The sequence below is a fragment of the Panthera onca genome, chromosome A2 (assembly GCF_046562875.1).
Source record: "Panthera onca isolate mPanOnc1 chromosome A2, mPanOnc1 haplotype 2, whole genome shotgun sequence".
Lineage (NCBI taxonomy): Eukaryota > Metazoa > Chordata > Mammalia > Carnivora > Felidae > Panthera > Panthera onca.
The window spans coordinates 9,865,031-9,884,407 of NC_138340.1; the positions used below are offsets into that span (position 1 = coordinate 9,865,031).

Below are 19,377 nucleotides of genomic sequence, written 5' to 3' on the forward strand. Positions count from 1 at the left end.
CTGAGTTTCAGCCAGAAGAGAGAAACAGTCCTCAGCCCAAGATCTCCATGTGGAACCAGTGGCTGCTGGCTCGGAATCTCCTCAGTCTCCCTAGCAGAGTAATGGGACTAGCCTCACAGAGCTGCTGAATTTACTGCCTTGATGCTGGCCCCGGTGAGAACCAAGCTGCTTCTGGCAGGCCTCTTTCAGTTGCAAAGGACAGAGAACCCAAACGAAACTAGCTGGTGCAAACGAGGGCATTTATTGACTCATGAACAGAAATATCCACTGGATGTATCATTCAGGCATAGCTGGATACAGTGGCTCAGATGACATCCTCGTTCGATCCTTTGCCTCTTGGCTCTCTCAGCAGGCTTCTCTGTTTAGTGCCAAGATATCCCCAGCAGCAACATGGGCACACTCTGAGCTTCACTCCAACTGACAAGTCTCAAGTTTCAATCTCATTGGACTAGCTTCGGTCACATGTCCGTCTGGAACCAGTCCCCGTGGCCAGAAGGATGGACCCCGCTGATTAGCTAGGAGCCTAATCACTGCTCTTGTAAATGACCTGCTGGCCTTATCTCCCTGCGACAAACTCCATTTTCTCTACCTTGCACTGCCCTGCCCAGCCCTGCCCTGCCTTTCCTAGCCCTGCCCTGCCTGGTCCAGCCTTCCCCTACCCAACACAGAGTTCTGCAGGGACAGCACTGGAGGACTATGGTCCGTGAATATAGAGCCTGGCATAATCAGCATTTATGACACCTTCATGGAATGCATGCGTGGAGGATGGTGTCTTTGTGTGCGGGAGAGGTTTGCATGGAGAGGCAGTGTTGGCTCTGATCTCAGAGTAGGGAGGACTGTAGGGTCCTGGGGACAAGGGACAGTTGCAGGAACACTGTGGGCAGCTAGGGCAGCAATCTGGTCTCATTTTGCTTGCTGGGGCGTATGGGGAAGACGTGGGGGTTGATGTTAAAGAGAGCAAGAGGATGATGAGAAATGTAGTCTCCCAATTAGAAAAGGAAAGGGGAAAAAACCGCGGTGGACACCTGGGTATCAGTTGGTTGAGCATCCGACTCTTGATTTCAGCTCAGGTCAGGATCCCAGGGTCGTGGGATCGAGCCCCATGTCAGGCTCCACATTGAGTGTGGAGCCTGCTTGGGATTCTCTCTCTTTCTCTATGTCTTTCTTCCCTGCTCATGATCGCTCTTTCTCTTTCTCTTTCTCTCTCTCTCTCAAATAAAAAAAAAGAAAGAAGGAAGGAAGGAAAGGAAAGGAGGGGCCTTAAATCAGTATGCACTAATGATCCCAAGGTGCCTTGGGCCTGCCCCTCATGCTCTGATGGCATTCAACCTCAAGACCCAGGCTAAGGCCACCTTCTCAATCAGCCTTCATCTGGCTAATTAGCCCTTCAAGATCTGAGCCAAATTCATAAAATCACTGATACTTATCTGGGCCTATGGCTGCCTAAGATAAAGTACCACATTTCCCAGCCTCCCTTGCAGCTGGGTACAACCATATGACTGTGTAAACAGAGGTGGTCTGTGCCACTTTGAGGAAAAGGGAGTGCGTTTCTCCTCCCTACTGTTGGAATGTGGATGTGACGGCTGGAACTCCATCAGCCATCTTGGGCCATGACGTCAAGACCACTATTCTTGAATGGTGGAGGGACAAGATAGAAGCAACCTGGGTGTCACATACAATGGAAGGCCATCCCTGCAATGATGAGTGTTTTGATCACCTCCTGCCCACCCTGTTGGTGAAGGAGGGGTCTGCTCTAAACGATACAAGATAGCCACATGGGGGTGGCGCACGTGGGAGCCAAGTCAAGAAACAGGGTCAAAACAACTAGAATAGTCACCAAATTCGCGATTAAAATTAGCATAGTTATTTGAGTTGTGGCCTCCAAAGTTTAGAATGGAAATTGCTTATTCATAACACAACATGCTCAAATTAGCGCAAATTTTGCAAATAATCACCAAGAAGCTGGGATACATTTTTTTTTAAGTTTATTTATTTTTGAGAGAGAGACAGAGACAGAGACAGAGTGCGAGCAGGGGAGGGGCCGAGAGAGGGAGGGAGACACAGAATCCGAAGCGCGTCCCAGGCTCCGCGCTGTCAGCACAGAGCCTGACGCGGGACTCGAACTCACCAACTGAGAGATCGTGACCCGAGCCGAAGTCAGACGCTTAACTGGCTGAGCCACCCAGGCGCCCCTGGGATAAATTTTTTAATAAAGAAAAAAATGAAAAAGCAGGCGCTGTGGCAGGCAGGCTTTGTAGTGACGAAAGGGGGAGGTGAGACCTCTGGTTCCCATGAGGGGGTGTGATTGGCATGTTTGGATGATTTCTCAGGCTGCCAGGGAGGTGACCCATTAGGCAGAGGACCCGATGGGGTGCAGGTGGTCTGGCTGATAGAGGAGGTAGCTGGGTGGGGAGCCTCTCCCTCCGGATGGAGGACATGTCTGACAAGAGCAGGGAAACTCCTGGTTGGGCCTTTGGGGCCCTGTGAGGCTCAGAGATAGGAGAGGAGTCACGGCGTCTCAGGCTTTTCAAGACCCCCGGCTCCAGCGGTCTCGAACGCGACCGAGAAACAGACGTCTCTCTTGGGTAAGCCACTGTTTCCCTTTTCCTCTCCTTCAAAAAAACAACATACTCTAAATCCTAATGGGGGCGCCCGGGTAGCTCAGTCGGTTAAGCCTCCTACTCTCGGTTTCGGCTCAGGTCTCGATCTCGTGGTTCGTGGATTCGAGCCCCATGTCGGGCTCCACACTGGTGATGCAGAGCCTGCTTGGGATTCTCTGTCTCTGTCTCTGTCTCTTCTCCCTCTCACTGCCCCTTCCCTGCTCTCTCTCTCTCTCTTTTGAAAAATAAAATAAATAAAATCCTTAAAAAAATAAGTCCTAATGGATACGGAGGCTATCTACAGAATGAGAGTCGCAGCCAAGGTGTGGATGGCATTGGCCAAAGAGAAAGTATAAAATGGAAAGGGAGGGGCGCCTGGGAGGCTCGGTTGGTTGAGCGTCCAGCTTTGGCTCCGGTCATTATCTCAAGGTTCGTGAGTTTGAGCCCCACGTCGGGCTCTCTGCTGTCAGCACAGAGCCCTCGTCGAATCCTCTGTCCCTCCCCACCTCTCTGCCCCTCCCCTGCTCACACACTCTCTCTCTCAAAAATGAATAAACATTTTTTAAAAAGGAAAGAAAACGAGCAGGGAGACCCAAGGGACACTGCTGAGGAAAGCTTGATGGCCGAGGGGTGGGCAGGAGACAGCCAGCAAAGATCATGGAGGGAGGAGGGTCCGGAAGAGAGGACGAACCTGGAAGTATCTGGTGAAACCGAAAACGTGCCTGCCGTGTACTTGTGATGGTTAACCGTACAGGTCCAGTGAAAGGTTATACTATAAAGTGATACTGACCCATGGGCTGCACAGATTAAACCTGATTTGTGGGTGCATCTGTGACAGTGTTCCCAGAAGAGATTAGCGCTTGAATCTGTGAACTCAGTGAAGTAGATTGCCCTCCCCCAAATGGATGGGCATCATCCAGTCCATGGAGGGGCTGAACGGAACAGAAAGCAGAGAAAGGGAGGCCAGGGGCGCAGGAGTGCCAGAAGACCGGGCTCCAGAGGTTCCCAAATATACCGGCTTCCGCTGCTCGCCGGTGACAAAATCCAAAGGCAGGGAAACCAGTGGTGATGAAACAGGAAAGGAATTTCTGTCAGTGAGGCCAACACCGGGAAGACAGCGGACGAGCTCTCGAAGACTGTCTCCCAAGTGCCAAAAATACTTCCAGGTCTGTATAAGGAAGATGGGGGGCAAAGGTGGGTGGGTGCATGCAGGTGAGCACTGAAGGTCAAATCGATCACGGCCTTGGCATCACTCTCGACTTAAAAAAAACAAAGTTTATTTATTTTTGAGAGAGCGGGGCGGGGGGGCAGAGAGAGAGGGGGACAGAGGATCTGACATGGGCTCTGCACTCACAGCAGAGAGCCTGACATAGGGTTTGAACTCATGAACCGTGAGATCATGACCCGAAGCCAAATTCAGAGGCTTAACTGAGCCACCCAAGTGCCCCTAAATCTTTCTATAGATTAATAGGTGTAGATATAGGTATAGATAGATCAATCAATACATAGAGATAGAATTCTATGTCTATAAATAGATTGAAAGAGGAAGATACATATATAAAATGATATATACATATGTACATACAAAAGGATATATATATATAAAGAATAAAGGATAAACATATACATGATAAGATAGATATAGATGATTTAGATATGGATATCTTACTGGTTCTGTTTCACATGTGCATATATAAAAAGATAGATATATATACACATATCTATCTATATATAAAAAGATAGATATATATACACATATCTATCTATATATAAAAAGATAGATATATATACACATATCTATCTATATATAAAGGATATATATACATGATAAGATATATCACATACAGATACACATATATGTAGATACATTCGTTATTGGTTCGGTTTCCCGTGGGTATTAGATGGGCAGGCAAGATCATTCTGTGTAACAAGCAGCCCCAAGGGTCAGCGACTAACCCCAGAGTTGGTCATCCACACAATATGATCTCAACGGGTCAGCAGGGTCACTCTGAGCCACACAGTCACTCAGGGATCCAGTCCACCAGAAGCCGCACCGTCTTGAACAGCAGCCCCCACACTTGCTGGCTCTGTGGAAAAGAGAGGACTCCCAAGTCAGCTTTTCAGGGTTTCCACCCAGAAGTACCTCCTGCTTGCATTTCACTGGCCAGGATTAGTCACGTGGTCCTGCCTGACTGCAAGGGACAGAGAAGGTGGGGGTCGGGGTAGGGACTTGGGAGGAGCAAGGGGACTATTTGGAGTATTACTCTCTCTGCAACACCCAAGGACCAGAAATCTGCTCTGGAAAACCTCTTACACAGCCGGTAACAGATACATACAAGAGCTCCCTGTAGGCTCGTTTATTACAGTGAAAATTCTCTGCCGCGTGGGATCACACACGGCTGGTGATTGTAATTCACGTCACTTCCTCGGAGGGCCCCTCACCAGAACCCCCAATCAGAAGCAACATTTTTTTGTCTCTCTCTCTCTCCTCTTCCCTGCCTTACTTTTCTTCCTGGCATTTCTCACATCCTGACTTACATATCTGCCCACCGTCCACTGTCCTCCCCCGCTGTGGAGGTGGGCACTTGGCCATAGTCACCTCTGTCCCTCAGCACCTAGAGCAGTGTCAAATACAAACCAGGTGAGTGGTGAACATATGTCGTGCGAACAAGTGAAAAATAATCTCCTAAGAGAGGGGAATAAACAAACCAAACGTGTTCCTGTTAAAATAATAGAGAACCAAGGGCGCCTGGGTGGCTCAGTCTGACTTCGGCTCGGATAGTGATCTCGCAGTCCGTGGGTTCAAGCCCCATGTCGGGCTCTGTGCTGACAGCTTGGAGCCTGGAGCCTGCTTCGGATTCCGTGTCTCCCTCTCTCTCTCTCTCTCCCTCCCTCAAAAATAAATAAACATTAAAAAAAAACTAGAGAATCAGATCTAGGACACACAAGGGACTCTATATACGTAATGTATCAGCTTCCTGGAACGGTCGTACCGATGCTCACAAACAAGGTAGCTTAGAACGGCAGGCATTTATTCATTTCAGAAGTCCAGATTATTTATTTGGACCTGTGGAGAGGGCCTGGAAGTCCCAAGTCAAGGTGTTGGCAGAGCTGTTCCTTCTGGAGTTTCCTTCCTTGTACCTCTTCCAGCTTCTGGTGGTTGCTGGCAATCTTTGACGTTCTTGGGCCCGTGGCTGTGTCAGGACCATCTCTGCCTCGGTTTCCATGTGGACTTTTCCTCCATGAGAGTGTCTGTGTTCCTCCTCCTCTCTTTTAGAAGGACACTGGCCGTGGGCTTTAGGGCCCAGCTGGTTAATCCAGGATAATCCCATTTCAAGATCTTTTACTTAATTACGTCTTTTTTTTTTTTCCCCCAAATAAGGTCATATTTGCATGTTCTAAGGGTTAGGACACCAGGATACCCTTTTGTGGGTCACTGTTCAAACCATTACATGGATTAGTGTGGGTAGGGCTAACCTCGTGAGGAGAAAAAGGGTACAGAGTGAGGCTGACAGTTTTGATCATTTTCATAAAGTGAAAAAGATATTGGGGCGCCTAGGTGGCTCGCATTTTTTTTTTTAGAAGCTGAGATATAATTGAGATACAACGTGAGTTTTAGGTGCACAATACTTCATTTTGTTTATTACGTGAGTTTATTACTCATTTATTTATCACGTGTTGATAGACTTTTACTTGTTTCCCGCTTTGGGCGATTAACAAATAACACGGCCACGATCAGTCCTGAGCGAGTCTTTGAGGACACATGTCTTTTTTAAAAGTTCTCCTGATGGGGCGCCTGGGTGGCTCAGTCGGTTGAGCGTCCGACTTTGGCTCAGGTCACGATCTCGCGGTCCGTGAGTTCGAGCCCCGTGTCGGGCTCTGTGCTGACAGCTCAGAGCCTGGAGCCTGTTTCAGATTCTGTGTCTCCCTCTCTCTCTGACCCTCCCCCGTTCATGCTCTGTCTCTGTCTCAAAAGTAAAATAAACGTTAAAAAAAAAATTTTTTTTAAAAAGTTCTCCTGGGTAGGGGTGCCTGGCCGGTTCGGTTGGTGGAGCATGTGACTCTTGATCTCGGGGTTGTGGGCTCGAGCCCCACATTGCCTGTGGAGATTATGTAAAAAAAAAAAAAAGACGTTCTCGGGTGAATACATCGGAGTGAAATGCGCTGAATCACACAGTAAGTGCACATTTCACTTTTTATGAGACTGCCAAACTGCCTTCCAACGTGGTTGTGTCATTTTGCACCCCCACTGGCGGCTGTGAGAGTTATGGTTCCTCCGAGCCCTTGTCAACACTTGTGGTCAGTCTTTCATTTTAGCCATTTTGGTGGGTATGTCCTGCTATATTATTGTGACTCTATTTGTAGTTCTTTGACGACTAATAATGTTGAACATCTTTTCACGTGCTCACGGCCCATTCTATGTCTCCTCCGTGTTGAATTGAAGACTGTATAAAGGTAATACCTATTTAAAATAAGTGAGGGGGCGCCTGGGTGGCTCAGTCAGTTAAGCGTCTGACTTCGGCTCAGGTCATGATCTCATGGTTTGTGGGTTCAAGCCTCGTGTCAAGTTCTGTGCTGACAGTGCAGAGTCTGCTTGGGATTCTCTCTCTCCCTCTCTCTCTGCCCCTCCCCACCTTACACATGGGCACTCTCTCTCCCTCTCGAAATAAATAAACTTAAAAAAAAAGGAGGGGCACCTGGGTGGCTCAGTCACTTAAGCGTCCGACTTGGGCTCAGGTCAGGATCTCACGGTTCGTGAGTTCGAGCCCCACGTTGGGCTCTGTGCTGTCAGCTCAGAGCCTGGAACCTGCTTTGGATTCTGTGTCCCCCTCTCTCTGCCCCTTGCCTGTTCACACTATGTCTCTGTCTCTCTCTCAAAAGTGAATAAACATTTAAAAAAATGTCAATGATAACACCCATTAGGATGGCTTCTATTGAAAAAAAAAAAAAAAAAAAAAGAGATGACCAGGGCACCTGGGTGGCTCAGTCGGTTAAGTGTCAGACTCTTGGTTTCAGCTCAGGTCATGATCTCGCAGTTTGTGAGTTTGAGCCTGCACGGAGCTCTGCACTCACAGCACGGAGCCTGCTTGAGATTCTCTGTCTCCCTCTCTCTGACCCTCCCTACGTGTTCTCTATCTCTTTCTCTCAAAATAAATAAATAAATATTTTTTTAAAAAACCCAGAAGATAACAAATATTGGCAAGGATGTAGAGTAACTGAAACCTACTTCTTCTTCTTCTTTTTTTTTTTAACATTTTTATTTATTTCTGAGAGACAGAGACAGAATGTGAGTGGGGGAGGGGCAGAGAGTGAGAGGGAGACCCAGAATCCGAAGCAGGCTCCAGGCTCTGAGCCGGCAGCACAGAGCCCGACGCGGGGCTCGAACCCGCGAACCGCGAGATCATGGCCTGAGCCGAGGTCAGAGGCCCAACCAACTGAGCCACCCAGGCGCCCCTGAAACCTACCTCTTATCTCTACCCTGACACCCGGTCCTTGAACATGACCCATGGGCCCCGAATACAGCCGCTTTTCTCCATGTTCACTGCTATTACTCGAATCTGAGCCACCATAACCTCTCCCTCTGGCCTCCCTGAGGCCATTCTTGCCCCACCACCCCTCTTCCCCTCAACATCCTCCACACAGAAGCCAAATGAACTTTTGAAGAGTCTTCTCTTCAGAAACCTTGGTATTTTGAAATAATGTTCAATTTACAGAAGATTTGTGCTATGGACTAAATGTGTGTGCCTTGCCTAAAGGCATATGTTGAAATCCAGCCCCGATGGGATGGTACTGGAAGGTGGGACCTTTGGGGGTGTTTATGTCATGAGGATGGAGAGACTTCATGAATGGGATTAGCGCCCTATAAAGGAGCCAGTGTTCGTGTGCCTTTGCTCTCTCCTCTTTCTCGCTGTTTCTCTCAGTCATGGGAGGATATAGCAAGGATATACAATCCAGGATTGGCTATGCCAGTGCCTTGATCTTTGACTTCCCAGCCTCCAGAACTATGGGAAATCAAATTTGGTTGTAAACCCTACCCAGTCTACAGTAGTTTTAATATGGCAGCTCAATGAGTTAAGATAATTTGCAAGGAGGCACAGAAAGTTCTTGTCTACCCATTACCCACTGGCCCGAATGTGAACATCTTTCATAACCACGGTACAGTTGTCACAACTAAGAGGTTAGCTAACCTTGGCACAAGACTGTTCACTAAACTACAGGCTTAATATGAGTGACACCAGTTTTCTCTCTGATGTCCTTTTCCTTTCTGGTCCAGGGTCCCATCCAGGACACCACATTTCATGTATTTATCACGTCTCCTAAGACTTCTCTAAGTCGTGCCAGTTTCTTGGTCAGGCTTCGTTTCTCGTGATCCTGACGTTTTTGAAGTATCCTAGTCAGGTCTTTGTAGACTGTCGCTCAAGTTGGGACAAACATCTGATGGTTTCTCACAACCAGATTGAGTTTGGGGGTTTAAGTGACGATATTGAGGAGGCGATGTGTCCTCCTCATCATATCATATCAAGGGTCCGGGCACATGACTCATCGCTATGATGACAATGTTGATTACCTGGTTGAGGTAATGTCTGCCAGATTTCTCCACTGTCAAGTTAGTTGCTTCCCTTCCCATAACTTTATTCCTTAGAAGCAAGTCACTAAATCCAGCCCGCACCCAACAAGGTGGAGAATTAAGCTCCACCTCCCGGAAGGAGGCATATCAAACAATCTGTGGACATACATTTAAAAAAACCGAGTAGTTAATAAATATTTTGGGAGAGATACTTTTGGGGTAGGTGTTTCTCCTTCCAGTTTCATCCACAAATTTTAGCACTCATTGGTAGATCTCGCCTGCTGCAAATTGTAATTGTGGTGTTTGCCTGATGATAATTTCCTATTTCCCTCATTCTTTCTACACTTATTAATTGAACATCTTCTATATGGAAGAGTGGTCTCTTCCCCCCCCCCCCCCCGCCCATTTTTTATTCAATCATTTATTTACACCAGTATGAACTCATGGGTATTTATTTAATTCTTTGGATTACAATGATTATTTCTTTGTTTGTTTATTTATTAATTAAAGTAATCTCTCCGCCCAATGTGGGATTTGAACTCAAGACCTGGAGATCAGAAGTCGCACGCTCTACCCACTGAGACAGCCAGGTGCTCCATGGATCATAATGATCTTTTAAATCTCATATCAGATTCCATCATCTTCTACTAAAAACCTTCCAGAGGCTCCACTTTATGCTTAAGAGTAAAATCCAACTATCTTGCTCACCCGACACTCCCTGCCCACTTCCCGGTCCTTGTCTGTTTGACTTGCTTACTTTCTTCCTTGCTTATTCCTGCTTTGGCCCAACTGGACTTTTTGGGGTCTTTCAGTCATGTCACCCTCATCCCTCTGAAGGCTTTGTCTTTACTGGAATATTCCTCCTCCTCACCTGCATGGGGACCTCTCTCTAACTGGCCTGAGCAGCCTTCTTCCTTCTCTTTGATTTCTAATCCTACCTGGAATTAGGTAACTGAAATCTATTTCTTTATCATCTGTCTTGTTCACTGCTGTACCCCTAGAACCTAGAACATAGTAGGTGCTCAAGAAATATTTGCTGCATAAATGAATGCACGGAATGCATTCAAGAGGCTGGGAGAGTACAAAGAACAAGATCCATTCACTCCCTCTCTGATTACAGCCATAATTGAGGCATATGCGTGCCAGGTACTCAGGAGCGCTACACAGTAAGCCTCAGTTTCACCCTGTGTAAAATGGACGTAATAAAAGGACCTATCTAGGGGCGCCTGGGTGGCCCAGTCAGTTGAGCGTTTCACTTCAGCTCAGGTCATGATCTTGCTCACGGGTTCGAACCCTGAGTCGGGCTCTGTGCTGATGGCTCAGAGCCTGGAGCCTGCTCCGGATTCTGTGTCTCCCTCTCTCTCTGCCCTTCCCCCTGCTCACGTCCTGTCTTTTTCTCACAAAATTAAAAAAAAAAAAACATTTAAAAAATCTCTTTATAAAGGACCTATCTACAAAACTGTTGTGAAGACTAGATGAGCTAACACATATGAAAATGATACTCAGCAGGCATTCAACAATTATTAGTATTGCTATCTGTAAAATGGGCACAACAGCGACTTACTACGTAGAATTGTTTGTAAGCTCAGAACCGTGTCTTGCACATGTGAAGTGCTATATAAGCGATAGATTCTACCATTATCGTCATCGTCATCCCACCAGGCCGTCCCTACTTTCGACGAAAGATGTTTTTAATCGAATCTCATTTTTTTTTTTTTTTTTTTTTTTTTTGCAAATCCCTTTCTTCGGCCTGCCCTGGTGGTCTCAGGATACTGTCAGGCCTCTGCACCTCCGTATAGAGCGCCGACATCACTAGGCTGGGGACTCTGGCCCTTGTGGACCACAGACTCCCATCGCCCCGCCCACAGGCCTGGACCGCCCGCGGTCTCCATGGAAACCCACTAGCCGCAGGGGGGCGTGACGCCGCCGAGACGGATAGGGGCCTTCGCCTATCCGGTCAAAGTCATCTCGGCAAGGGGCGCAAATGGGGCCTCTGATGGGTGCGTCCTTGCGGAAAGGCGGGGATACGGCGGCGGACCACGGGGGTTGTGCCGTTTCTACCAATCAAGTGCCGAGATCGCATTGATGGACAGGCGTAGCGGGAAGAGGCCCCAAGTGCGGGCTTTCACCCAACAGACTGGCCGCAATGCCGAGAAAGGGCCAATGAGGAGGAGGCGGGGGTGGGACGAAAAGGCCGGTTGCTCCGGAAGTGGAGGGAGGGGGTGAAAATGGCGCCCAGCTCGAAATCGGAGCGGAACAGCGGGGCCGGGAGCGGCGGCGGCGGCCCCGGGGGCGCCGGGGGGAAGCGGGCAGCGGGGCGGCGGCGGGAGCACGTCCTCAAGCAGCTGGAGCGGGTCAAGGTGAGGCCTGGAGTCTGGGGAGAGCTCGCTGGAGGGTGGGGAAAAGGGACGAGGGAGGCGGAGGGAGGGAGGGAGGGAGTTCGCGGGGTGAGGGGTTGGGGGCGGAGCCCCGGGGGAGGGGGCTCAGAGGAAGGGGGCTGGGCGGGGCCCAGGAGAGCGGACTTGGATGGAGGGGGCTGGGACGGGGGCTTGGATGGAGTGGGCTGGGGGCGGGGTCCGCGGTAGGGGGCTTGGATGGAAGAGCTGCTGGAGGTGGCCGGGAAAGAGCTTGGGTGGAGGGGGGTCGCTGGAGGAATAAGGAGAAAGGGGGCGATCCAGGGTCAGACTCGTTTTTCAAAACCCTGCTCCCACGGCCCCTCCGTTATGGAGCCTTTCCGCCCCCTTGGCAGAGCCCCTGCTACCGGCTTTGGGCTTCCTCTGCCTGGTGTTCCTCTCTCTGTCCCGGCTCTGACCACACGGGAGCTGGGAGTTCCTGTACCTGTGTCTGCCTCCCCCATCGAATGGGAGGGATCTTCCTGGAGAAAGCCTGGTCTTCTCCCTCGACTGGGAGCTTCCTGAGCAGGGCTCTGACTTCTCCATCAGACTGTAAACTTACAATGTGTCGGCGTATCTATCTCCCATCAGTCTGGGAGCTCCGGGAGGGCAGACATGTGAATCTGCTGTGAGGTCAGCAGCAACCTGGGCAGAAATGTTTCCCTGTGGGTAGCGAGAGTGCCTTCTCCATTAGGTTGGGAACTCTGTGAGGGCAGGGCTGTGTCTCCTCCTTTTGACGAGTTCCTTGGGCAGGGATAGCCGCCACCCTCAGCCTGGTTGCTCCCTGGGTTGGTCTGTGGCTCCACCCTTAGCTTGGAAGCTCCCTGGACTGGGATTGTGTCTCCCGTCAGCCTGGGCCTCCCCAACAGGGCTGTTCCATCAGACGGGGATCTCCTTGAAGAGTGTGCCAGAGAGCTCCCCAGATAGGGCTGTTTCCCATCAGACTGTAACCTCTTGAGGGCAAGGCCAAGTATCTCACTCAGATTGGGCTGTAGGACCCGGGTGCTCTGATCCCCTAGCACTCAGCTTGTGCCTGCCTGTCCCCCCCCCCCCCCAAATTCTTCCTTGAAGTTTTTGGGATGAGGGAGTCGGTTGGAAGGCGGCTAGGTTAATTGAGAAGGGGGAACTGGGCAGAAATTGGAAGGTCACTGGTCAGCCCCACCCTTCTGCCTCCTCACCTGTCCCTGAGGCCAGGGCTGTCCCAAAGGCCCTGAGCACCCTGTGTGTAGGCTAGTGGGTGAGGAATAGGTGAGTGCAGTTGGTCAAGCCTCTTTAGTGGTGGAGGACACCCACTGGAAACAGCCTTTAGGAAGGCAGCCAGTGTGGCCCCGTGTGACCAAGGTTGACTGGGGAACCTTCCTGGAGGAGGTGATGCCAGTGCTGGTCCTCAGGACCTGGGTGCTTGGGCAAGAGGGGCTCTGAGACTGAAGAGGTGTGAGGCTGGGAGGGTGGCATGGGTCCTTCGTGGAGAGCGAGGCTCAAATGAGGCCCAGCTGAGCCATCTTCCCCAGCTATTCCCACCTTCTGGAGCTTGGACCCCTCTTGACCGTCATAGTTGGCGGGGGGGGGGGGGGGGGGGCGCTATGTGTCTGGGCGAGAACTTGGGGGTGCTACTCTGCTTTAGGTGAGGGGACTGGGGGGCGATGGTGCCTTAAGAGCCAGGGCCACCCCTTCCCCAGATCAGTGGGCAGCTCTCCCCTCGCCTCTTCCGGAAGCTGCCGCCCAGGGTCTGCGTCTCCCTCAAGAACATTGTGGACGAGGACTTTCTCTACGCAGGGTGAGGCTGCGTGAGGCTGGGCTGAGCAGGGGGGTGGCTGGGTGGGGTGGCAGGCTGGCCCTGACCTGGCCATTCTGCCCCCACCCCCACAGACACATCTTCCTGGGCTTTTCCAAGTGCGGCCGTTACGTTCTTTCCTACACCAGCAGCAGCGGGGATGACGACTTCTCCTTCTACATCTACCATTTGTACTGGTGGGAGTTCAACGTGCACAGCAAGCTCAAGCTGGTAGGGCTGGGCCCGGTGCTGGGCTGTCCCTTCCAGCAGCAGGACCCGCAGATCACAGCACCCCTGAGCCCCAGTTTCCTTGTTTGTAAAGCAGAGAAATCGTACTCCTAAGGTCGTTGTCAGGACTTACCACGTGTGAGGTCAAGCCACACGAGATTGCCGTTTTCGTAGTTGAAAGCGGGTAGACAGCAGCACCCTCGTGAGGTTCGGCTCAACATCTAGCCTGCGGAACACGACGGGCTCAGGCCAGGGGGGAGCCGTTAGCTTTGCTACCCCATTCGCTTAACCCTGACTTTGACTCCTTGAACCCCCCCATTCCAGCAGGTGAGTGCTGTCAGACCAGCTGATACGTGAGCCCAGGGAGGTGGACAGGGTTCAGGGTGGAGCCGGCTTGGAACCGATGTGTCTCGCAGGGTCCCCTTTTGTGAGGCAGGGCTTCTATCCGCTTCCTCCCGTGCCAGGCCGCCTCCCTGCTTCCCCTAGTTGTGAGGGTAGCTTCCCCTGCCCGTCCTCAGGAGGGCACAGGCTACGGTACAGGGGCTGCTTAGACTCCCTGGCTGGAGTCACACACACCCTCACCCCCCCCACCCCCCAGAAAGGGCGCTCCTGCCAGCTCAGCCCCAGCTCGGATTCCAGGCCAGCATCGTGCGGCCTTGGGCCCCCTCTCCCCCCACCCTACCTGCTCTGACTCCATACCGACCCCGGCCGTGCTGCTCAGGTCCGGCAGGTGCGGCTCTTCCAGGATGAGGAGATCTACAGCGACCTGTACCTGACCGTGTGCGAGTGGCCCAGCGATGCCTCCAAGGTCATCGTCTTCGGCTTCAAGTAAGACCCGGGGACAGGGAAGGCCCGGCGAGGGTGGTGCGTGGGCCAGGCCGCTGAAGGTGTGCCGGCCCCCAGCACCCGCTCGGCCAATGGGATGCTCATGAACATGATGATGATGAGTGACGAGAACCACCGAGACATCTACATCAGCACCGTGGCGGTGCCGTCGCCAGGCCGCTGCGCCGCCTGCCGGGAAGCCAGCCGGGCCCACCCGGGTGAGCGGGCTGGGGGCCTCGGGGTGCGGGCTGCCCCCCCCCCCCCCCGCCCCGCCCCGCGGCCGGGAGTGAGCCTGGGTGGCTTGTGTTGCTGCAGGCGACCCCAGCGCGCAGTGCCTGCGGCACGGCTTCATGCTGCACACCAAGTACCAGGTGGTCTATCCCTTCCCCACCTTCCAGCCTGCCTTCCAGCTCAAGAAGGACCAGGTGGTGCTGCTCAACACCAGCTACTCTCTGGTGGCCTGTGCGGTCTCGGTCCACTCGGCAGGTAGGCCCCCGGGCCCGACGATGGGCCGAGCACGGGCTGTAAGCCTCAGAGCCCGTGACCTGCCGACTCCGCCCAGCGGCCCCCCGAGGGTGGTCCTGTCACTGCCCCCCCCCCCACGGCAGATGAGGAGGCCGGGGTGTGCAGAGGTGGAGTCCCTTGTCCAAGGCCACACAGCTGGACAGCAGGAGTACGGGATCCGAAGCTAGCCATGCTCCACCCCGGCACCGTCCACTAGAACTTTCCGTAGGGGTGTGATGGTCTATATCTGCCGTGTCCGCTCCAGCCGCCACCGGTAGCCACTTGGAAGCGGCTGAGTGACCCAAGAACTGACTTTTAAATTTTATTTAATTTTAGTTGAGCTCAAGTAGCCCCATGTGGCCACAGCTACCATGCTGGACAGTGCAGTGCCCTTTTCGAGCAGAAACGGTCACTTAAAATTTCAGTTGGTAGACAGAAGGCCATCTTATGTCTTCGGGAATAGGAAAAAACGCCAGTGAAAGTCACAAGGTGATGTCCCTTGTAGCTAATGTTAAGAGTAGCTAATGTTAAGCTGGTTGATGTTACCACTGGCGGCGATGGGGGACCCTGGGGCCTCACGTGCACCCTCAGGGCCACAGGGCAACAATGTGACCGCAGCCCGGCCTGAGCCCGGGCACGTCCAAGGCTTTGGTGGTAGGGGCTACCTGGCGTCCATCCCTGGGGATCGGGGAGGTAGGACAAGGCAGTGATTCCCTTGGATCGGCAGTCCACTGAGCGCCCCAGCACGCGTGTCTGTGGAGCATGCCTTGAAGACCCATCCAAACGCAAAAGAAACCAAGGAGATCTGTAATGTCAATGACACCACTTACGTCCCGATTTCGTTAAGAATGGAGTCAGTAAGAAGACACCCACTAAGTACATTAAAATGGTTGTCCCTGGGAGAGGGAGTGGAGTGGATATAAAAAAAGGATTAAATGTATACAATTAAGCCACAAACCAGCAAGGGCCAGGATGTCCTGTCCCCAGGCCCACGCAGGGGCCTCCTTCCCTGGCTGCTTGTGCCACTGTGGGCAGGGCCCTCTCCAGAACCCAGGCCTCGTTGAGGCCGATACCTGCGCCCGGTACTTGTGGCTATGGGTCCCTGTAGGAAGGGTCACGTGGGACAGGATTCAGCTTTGTGCACACTGGGGTGAGGGGGACATCGTCACCCGTGTCTAACACCTCGCCATAGGACACTGTTTACACAAAGGGGGAGTTTTGACTTGGCCGTCGTCCACTCTGGTGGACAGGAGTGCCTTGGTTCACATCGTCACGCAGTGTGCCCTTGGACAAGTTTCCCTCTGAGCCTCGTTCCCCAGTCTCTGAACTGGGAGGACACAGCCCCCGCCCTCTCAGTGTTGATTGTGGGGGGGGGGTCCTTTGGAGGTGGTGCAGGCAGGGCCCAGGGCTCAGCCACAGTGCTCCTCCCTGAACACACTGGGGTTGTCCGTGGCGAGCCCACATTCCTGATGGTGCCCATAGATGGGCACTGTGTGCCCAAGTCAGTCAGGCTCCCGTTGGGGAGGATGGAGGGCTATGGAGTAAATTTTCAGACTTTGGTGATTTTTAGCTTTTGTCACTGTAAACCGTGAACTCCCCAAGGGCAGGGATTTTTGCGTCTCGTTCCCTCACGTCCTCAGTGTGGCATCTGGTAGATGCTCAGAAATAAAGCTTGAAGGTATTGTTTATGCACGTGTTTGCACGCGCACGTAAGGCCTTTTCCCCTTCTGAGTGTTTTCAACTGATCTTTCAGCATAGGGAAGTCTTCTAGAAGGGTGTCCCCAAGGTGGATTTCTAAGAACCACCCGCCCCACCCCCCACCGCCCTGCCCCCGGGCAATGAGGGAGGTCTGCAGTGCCCTAGATTTGAACTTGTTTATTGACATTCCCCCCCCCCACCCCGCCCCCCTTCACTGTTTTCGTTTCAGGCGAGAACAACTTCTGCCAAATCCTGTATGACCACACCACCTCCCCTCCGGCCCCTCCCAGCCCCCCTGGGCCTCAGAGCCCTGAGGTGCCCCCCACCCTCCCCAGTCCCTGTCCCGAAACAGCCCCCGCCCGGGTCCCTGGGGCCCCTGAGCCCTCGCCCGCCATCGCCAAAGCCAAGGAGTTTGTGGCCGACATCTTCCGCAGGGCCAGAGAGGCCAAGGGTGGGACCTCGGAGGAAGCCCGGCCGCCCCCCTGCCCGGGGCCCTCGGGCAGTCGCTGCCGCCCGCCCTCAGAGCCCCTGGCCCCGTGTGGGGAGGTGGTACCCCGAGACAGCCCCCCTGCGGCGGAGGCACCAGCCCCTGAGCCCGGCTACGTCAACTACACCAAGCTGTATTACGTGCTGGGGTCCGGCGAAGGGACCGAAGCGGAAGATGGTGAGCTGGGAACCCACCCGGTGGGCAGGGCCCCAGGCATGGGAGGCCAGCCAGGCCTCCCACCACCCCTACCCCCACTTCCTGCCCCCTCAGAGTTCGAGGATGACAAGATCTCCTTGCCCTTTGTGGTGACTGATCTCCGTGGCCGCAATCTGCGGCCCATGAGGGAGCAGGCTGCCGTCCAGGTTGGTGCCAGTGGGGGGGCAGGCCTAGGGGCGGCCCCTGGGGAGCCTGCTGGGGTGACAGCTGATGCAGTCTTGCCCTCCGCCCGCTGCCCACAGGGTCAGTACCTGACGGTGGAGCAGCTCACGCTGGACTTCGAATACGTCATCAATGAGGTCATCCGCCATGATGCCACCTGGGCCCACCAGTTCTGTTCCTTCAGTGACTACGACATTGTCATCCTCGAGGTGGGCCCAGGGAGGGAACGGGGGGCGGGGGGGGGGGGCGGTGCCCAGGGCCTCTCTGTTCTGGGCATCACCCCCAATAACTGTCACTGTCCCACTGCCTGCCCTCCCCCCCGCGCCCCTGCCCCCCAGGTCTGCCCGGAAACCAATCAAGTCCTCATCAACATCGGCCTGCTGCTCCTGGCGTTCCCGTCCCCCACTGAGGAGGGCCAGCTCCGGTGAGTGAGCGGGATGCCCCTCGCCCCACCCCAGCAGCGGGCCGCGCTCGGATACTTCAGGGGAGTGGGCGAGTGGGGATGTGAGAAGACTTCCCCTGCCCCCCAAACTCCATTACTGTTCCAAAGACAGAAGCCCCTCAGGGTTGCCTGGGTCCCAGCTGAGGGACCCGTTGGTCCCGTCCCTTTCTCCTTTGCTCCTCACCCACTGCAGACCAAAGACCTATCACACCAGCCTCAAAGTGGCATGGGACCTCAACACAGGCATCTTCGTGACAGTCAGTGTAGGCGACCTGACCGAGGTCAAGGGGCAGACCAGGTGAGGTGGGACTGGGGCCGGGGGGGGTGGGGGGGGGGCCTGGGACGGGGGTGGGCGGCCTGGGTGATGAGAGCCCTCACCCCCTTGCCCTCAGCGGCAGTGTCTGGAGTTCATACCGCAAGAGCTGCGTGGACATGGTCATGAAGTGGCTGGTGCCTGAGAGCAGCGGCCGCTACGTCAACAGGATGACCAACGAGGCGCTGCACAAAGGTGGGCCCCGTGACCCGACGGCGGTCAGGACTGAGGTCCTTACCCTGGTGCCATGCCAGGCCTGGAGCGGGTGCTGATTCCTCAGTGTTCCTGAGCGGAGGAGTCCGCTGGCTGTGCCACTGGACACGGTGGAATGGGGGTGAGGGGAGGAGGGCAGGCCCGGCGAGGCGAGGGGCCGGCTAGGAGAGGACGCGGCAGGCGTGGCGCCCGGGGAACCGCGGCCAGTCCTTCGTTCAGCAGACCTTTGCCGGGTGGCTGCAGGGTAACGCAGCAGGCTCACTGCCTTCTGGAACCTCGTGTGGCCCAAATCGGATCGGGGAAAGAGGCGGACCCCTCCCACAGCCTGGGCCCGCAGAGACCCCACGGCTCCCTTCTGCCCCTTCCCTGCAGGGTGCTCGCTGAAGGTTCTGGCAGACAGCGAGAGGTACACGTGGATTGTGCTGTGAGGGCCCGGCCGCTCTGGGCACTGACTCCAACTACCTCCGCGGCCTGGGAGCTGGCCGCCTTCCTGGCAGCCTCTCCCCGGCTGGCCGGCCGACCGGTGACCGACTGACGACGGCGCTAGTGTTAGGCTGCGGGGAAGGGGGCTGGGTGGGGCAGCCCCTGGTGGCCTGAGAGTCTGGACGCTTCTTATTTATGCCTATTTAAGTTGGGAAGGGGCAGAGGGAGGGAGCCCCCTGCCCCACCAGCCTCAAGCGCCCACCTTCACCCCGCGCTGGGCACAGGCCCTTGCTCTTTGCGCGTCTGCCCCTTTCCTTGGCTACAGGTGTGGACGTTGCCCCCCGGGGAGGCCGAATGGACCCCTTTCCCCTGCCCTGCCCGTCCCCGCCTCCCCCACCTGAGGTGGCAGACCTCGTGGCCATCCCCTCCCCCTGCCCGTCATTCCTCTTCATGTAATAAATGTTTTATTTCTGAGCCTCACTGAATTCCCTTTGCTGCCGCTCGGGGCCCAGTTGGAGCCCCCAGCCCCGA

General features: G+C 54.0%; 1 protein-coding gene across 1 annotated transcript; it reads left to right on the forward strand.

Annotated features, from left to right (window-relative positions):
• Positions 1–11,347: 11,347 nt before the first annotated feature.
• On the forward strand, positions 11,348–19,320 carry DCAF15 (DDB1 and CUL4 associated factor 15). Its single transcript, XM_060630460.3, has 13 exons — positions 11,348–11,528; positions 13,241–13,338; positions 13,431–13,566; positions 14,285–14,391; positions 14,467–14,606; positions 14,704–14,874; positions 16,820–17,254; positions 17,348–17,439; positions 17,536–17,664; positions 17,794–17,879; positions 18,091–18,195; positions 18,290–18,405; positions 18,796–19,320. Exons 1-13 carry the CDS (start codon positions 11,397–11,399, stop codon positions 18,849–18,851), a joined length of 1,803 nt encoding a protein of 600 aa, XP_060486443.3. The 5' UTR covers positions 11,348–11,396; the 3' UTR covers positions 18,852–19,320.
• Positions 19,321–19,377: the final 57 nt, after the last annotated feature.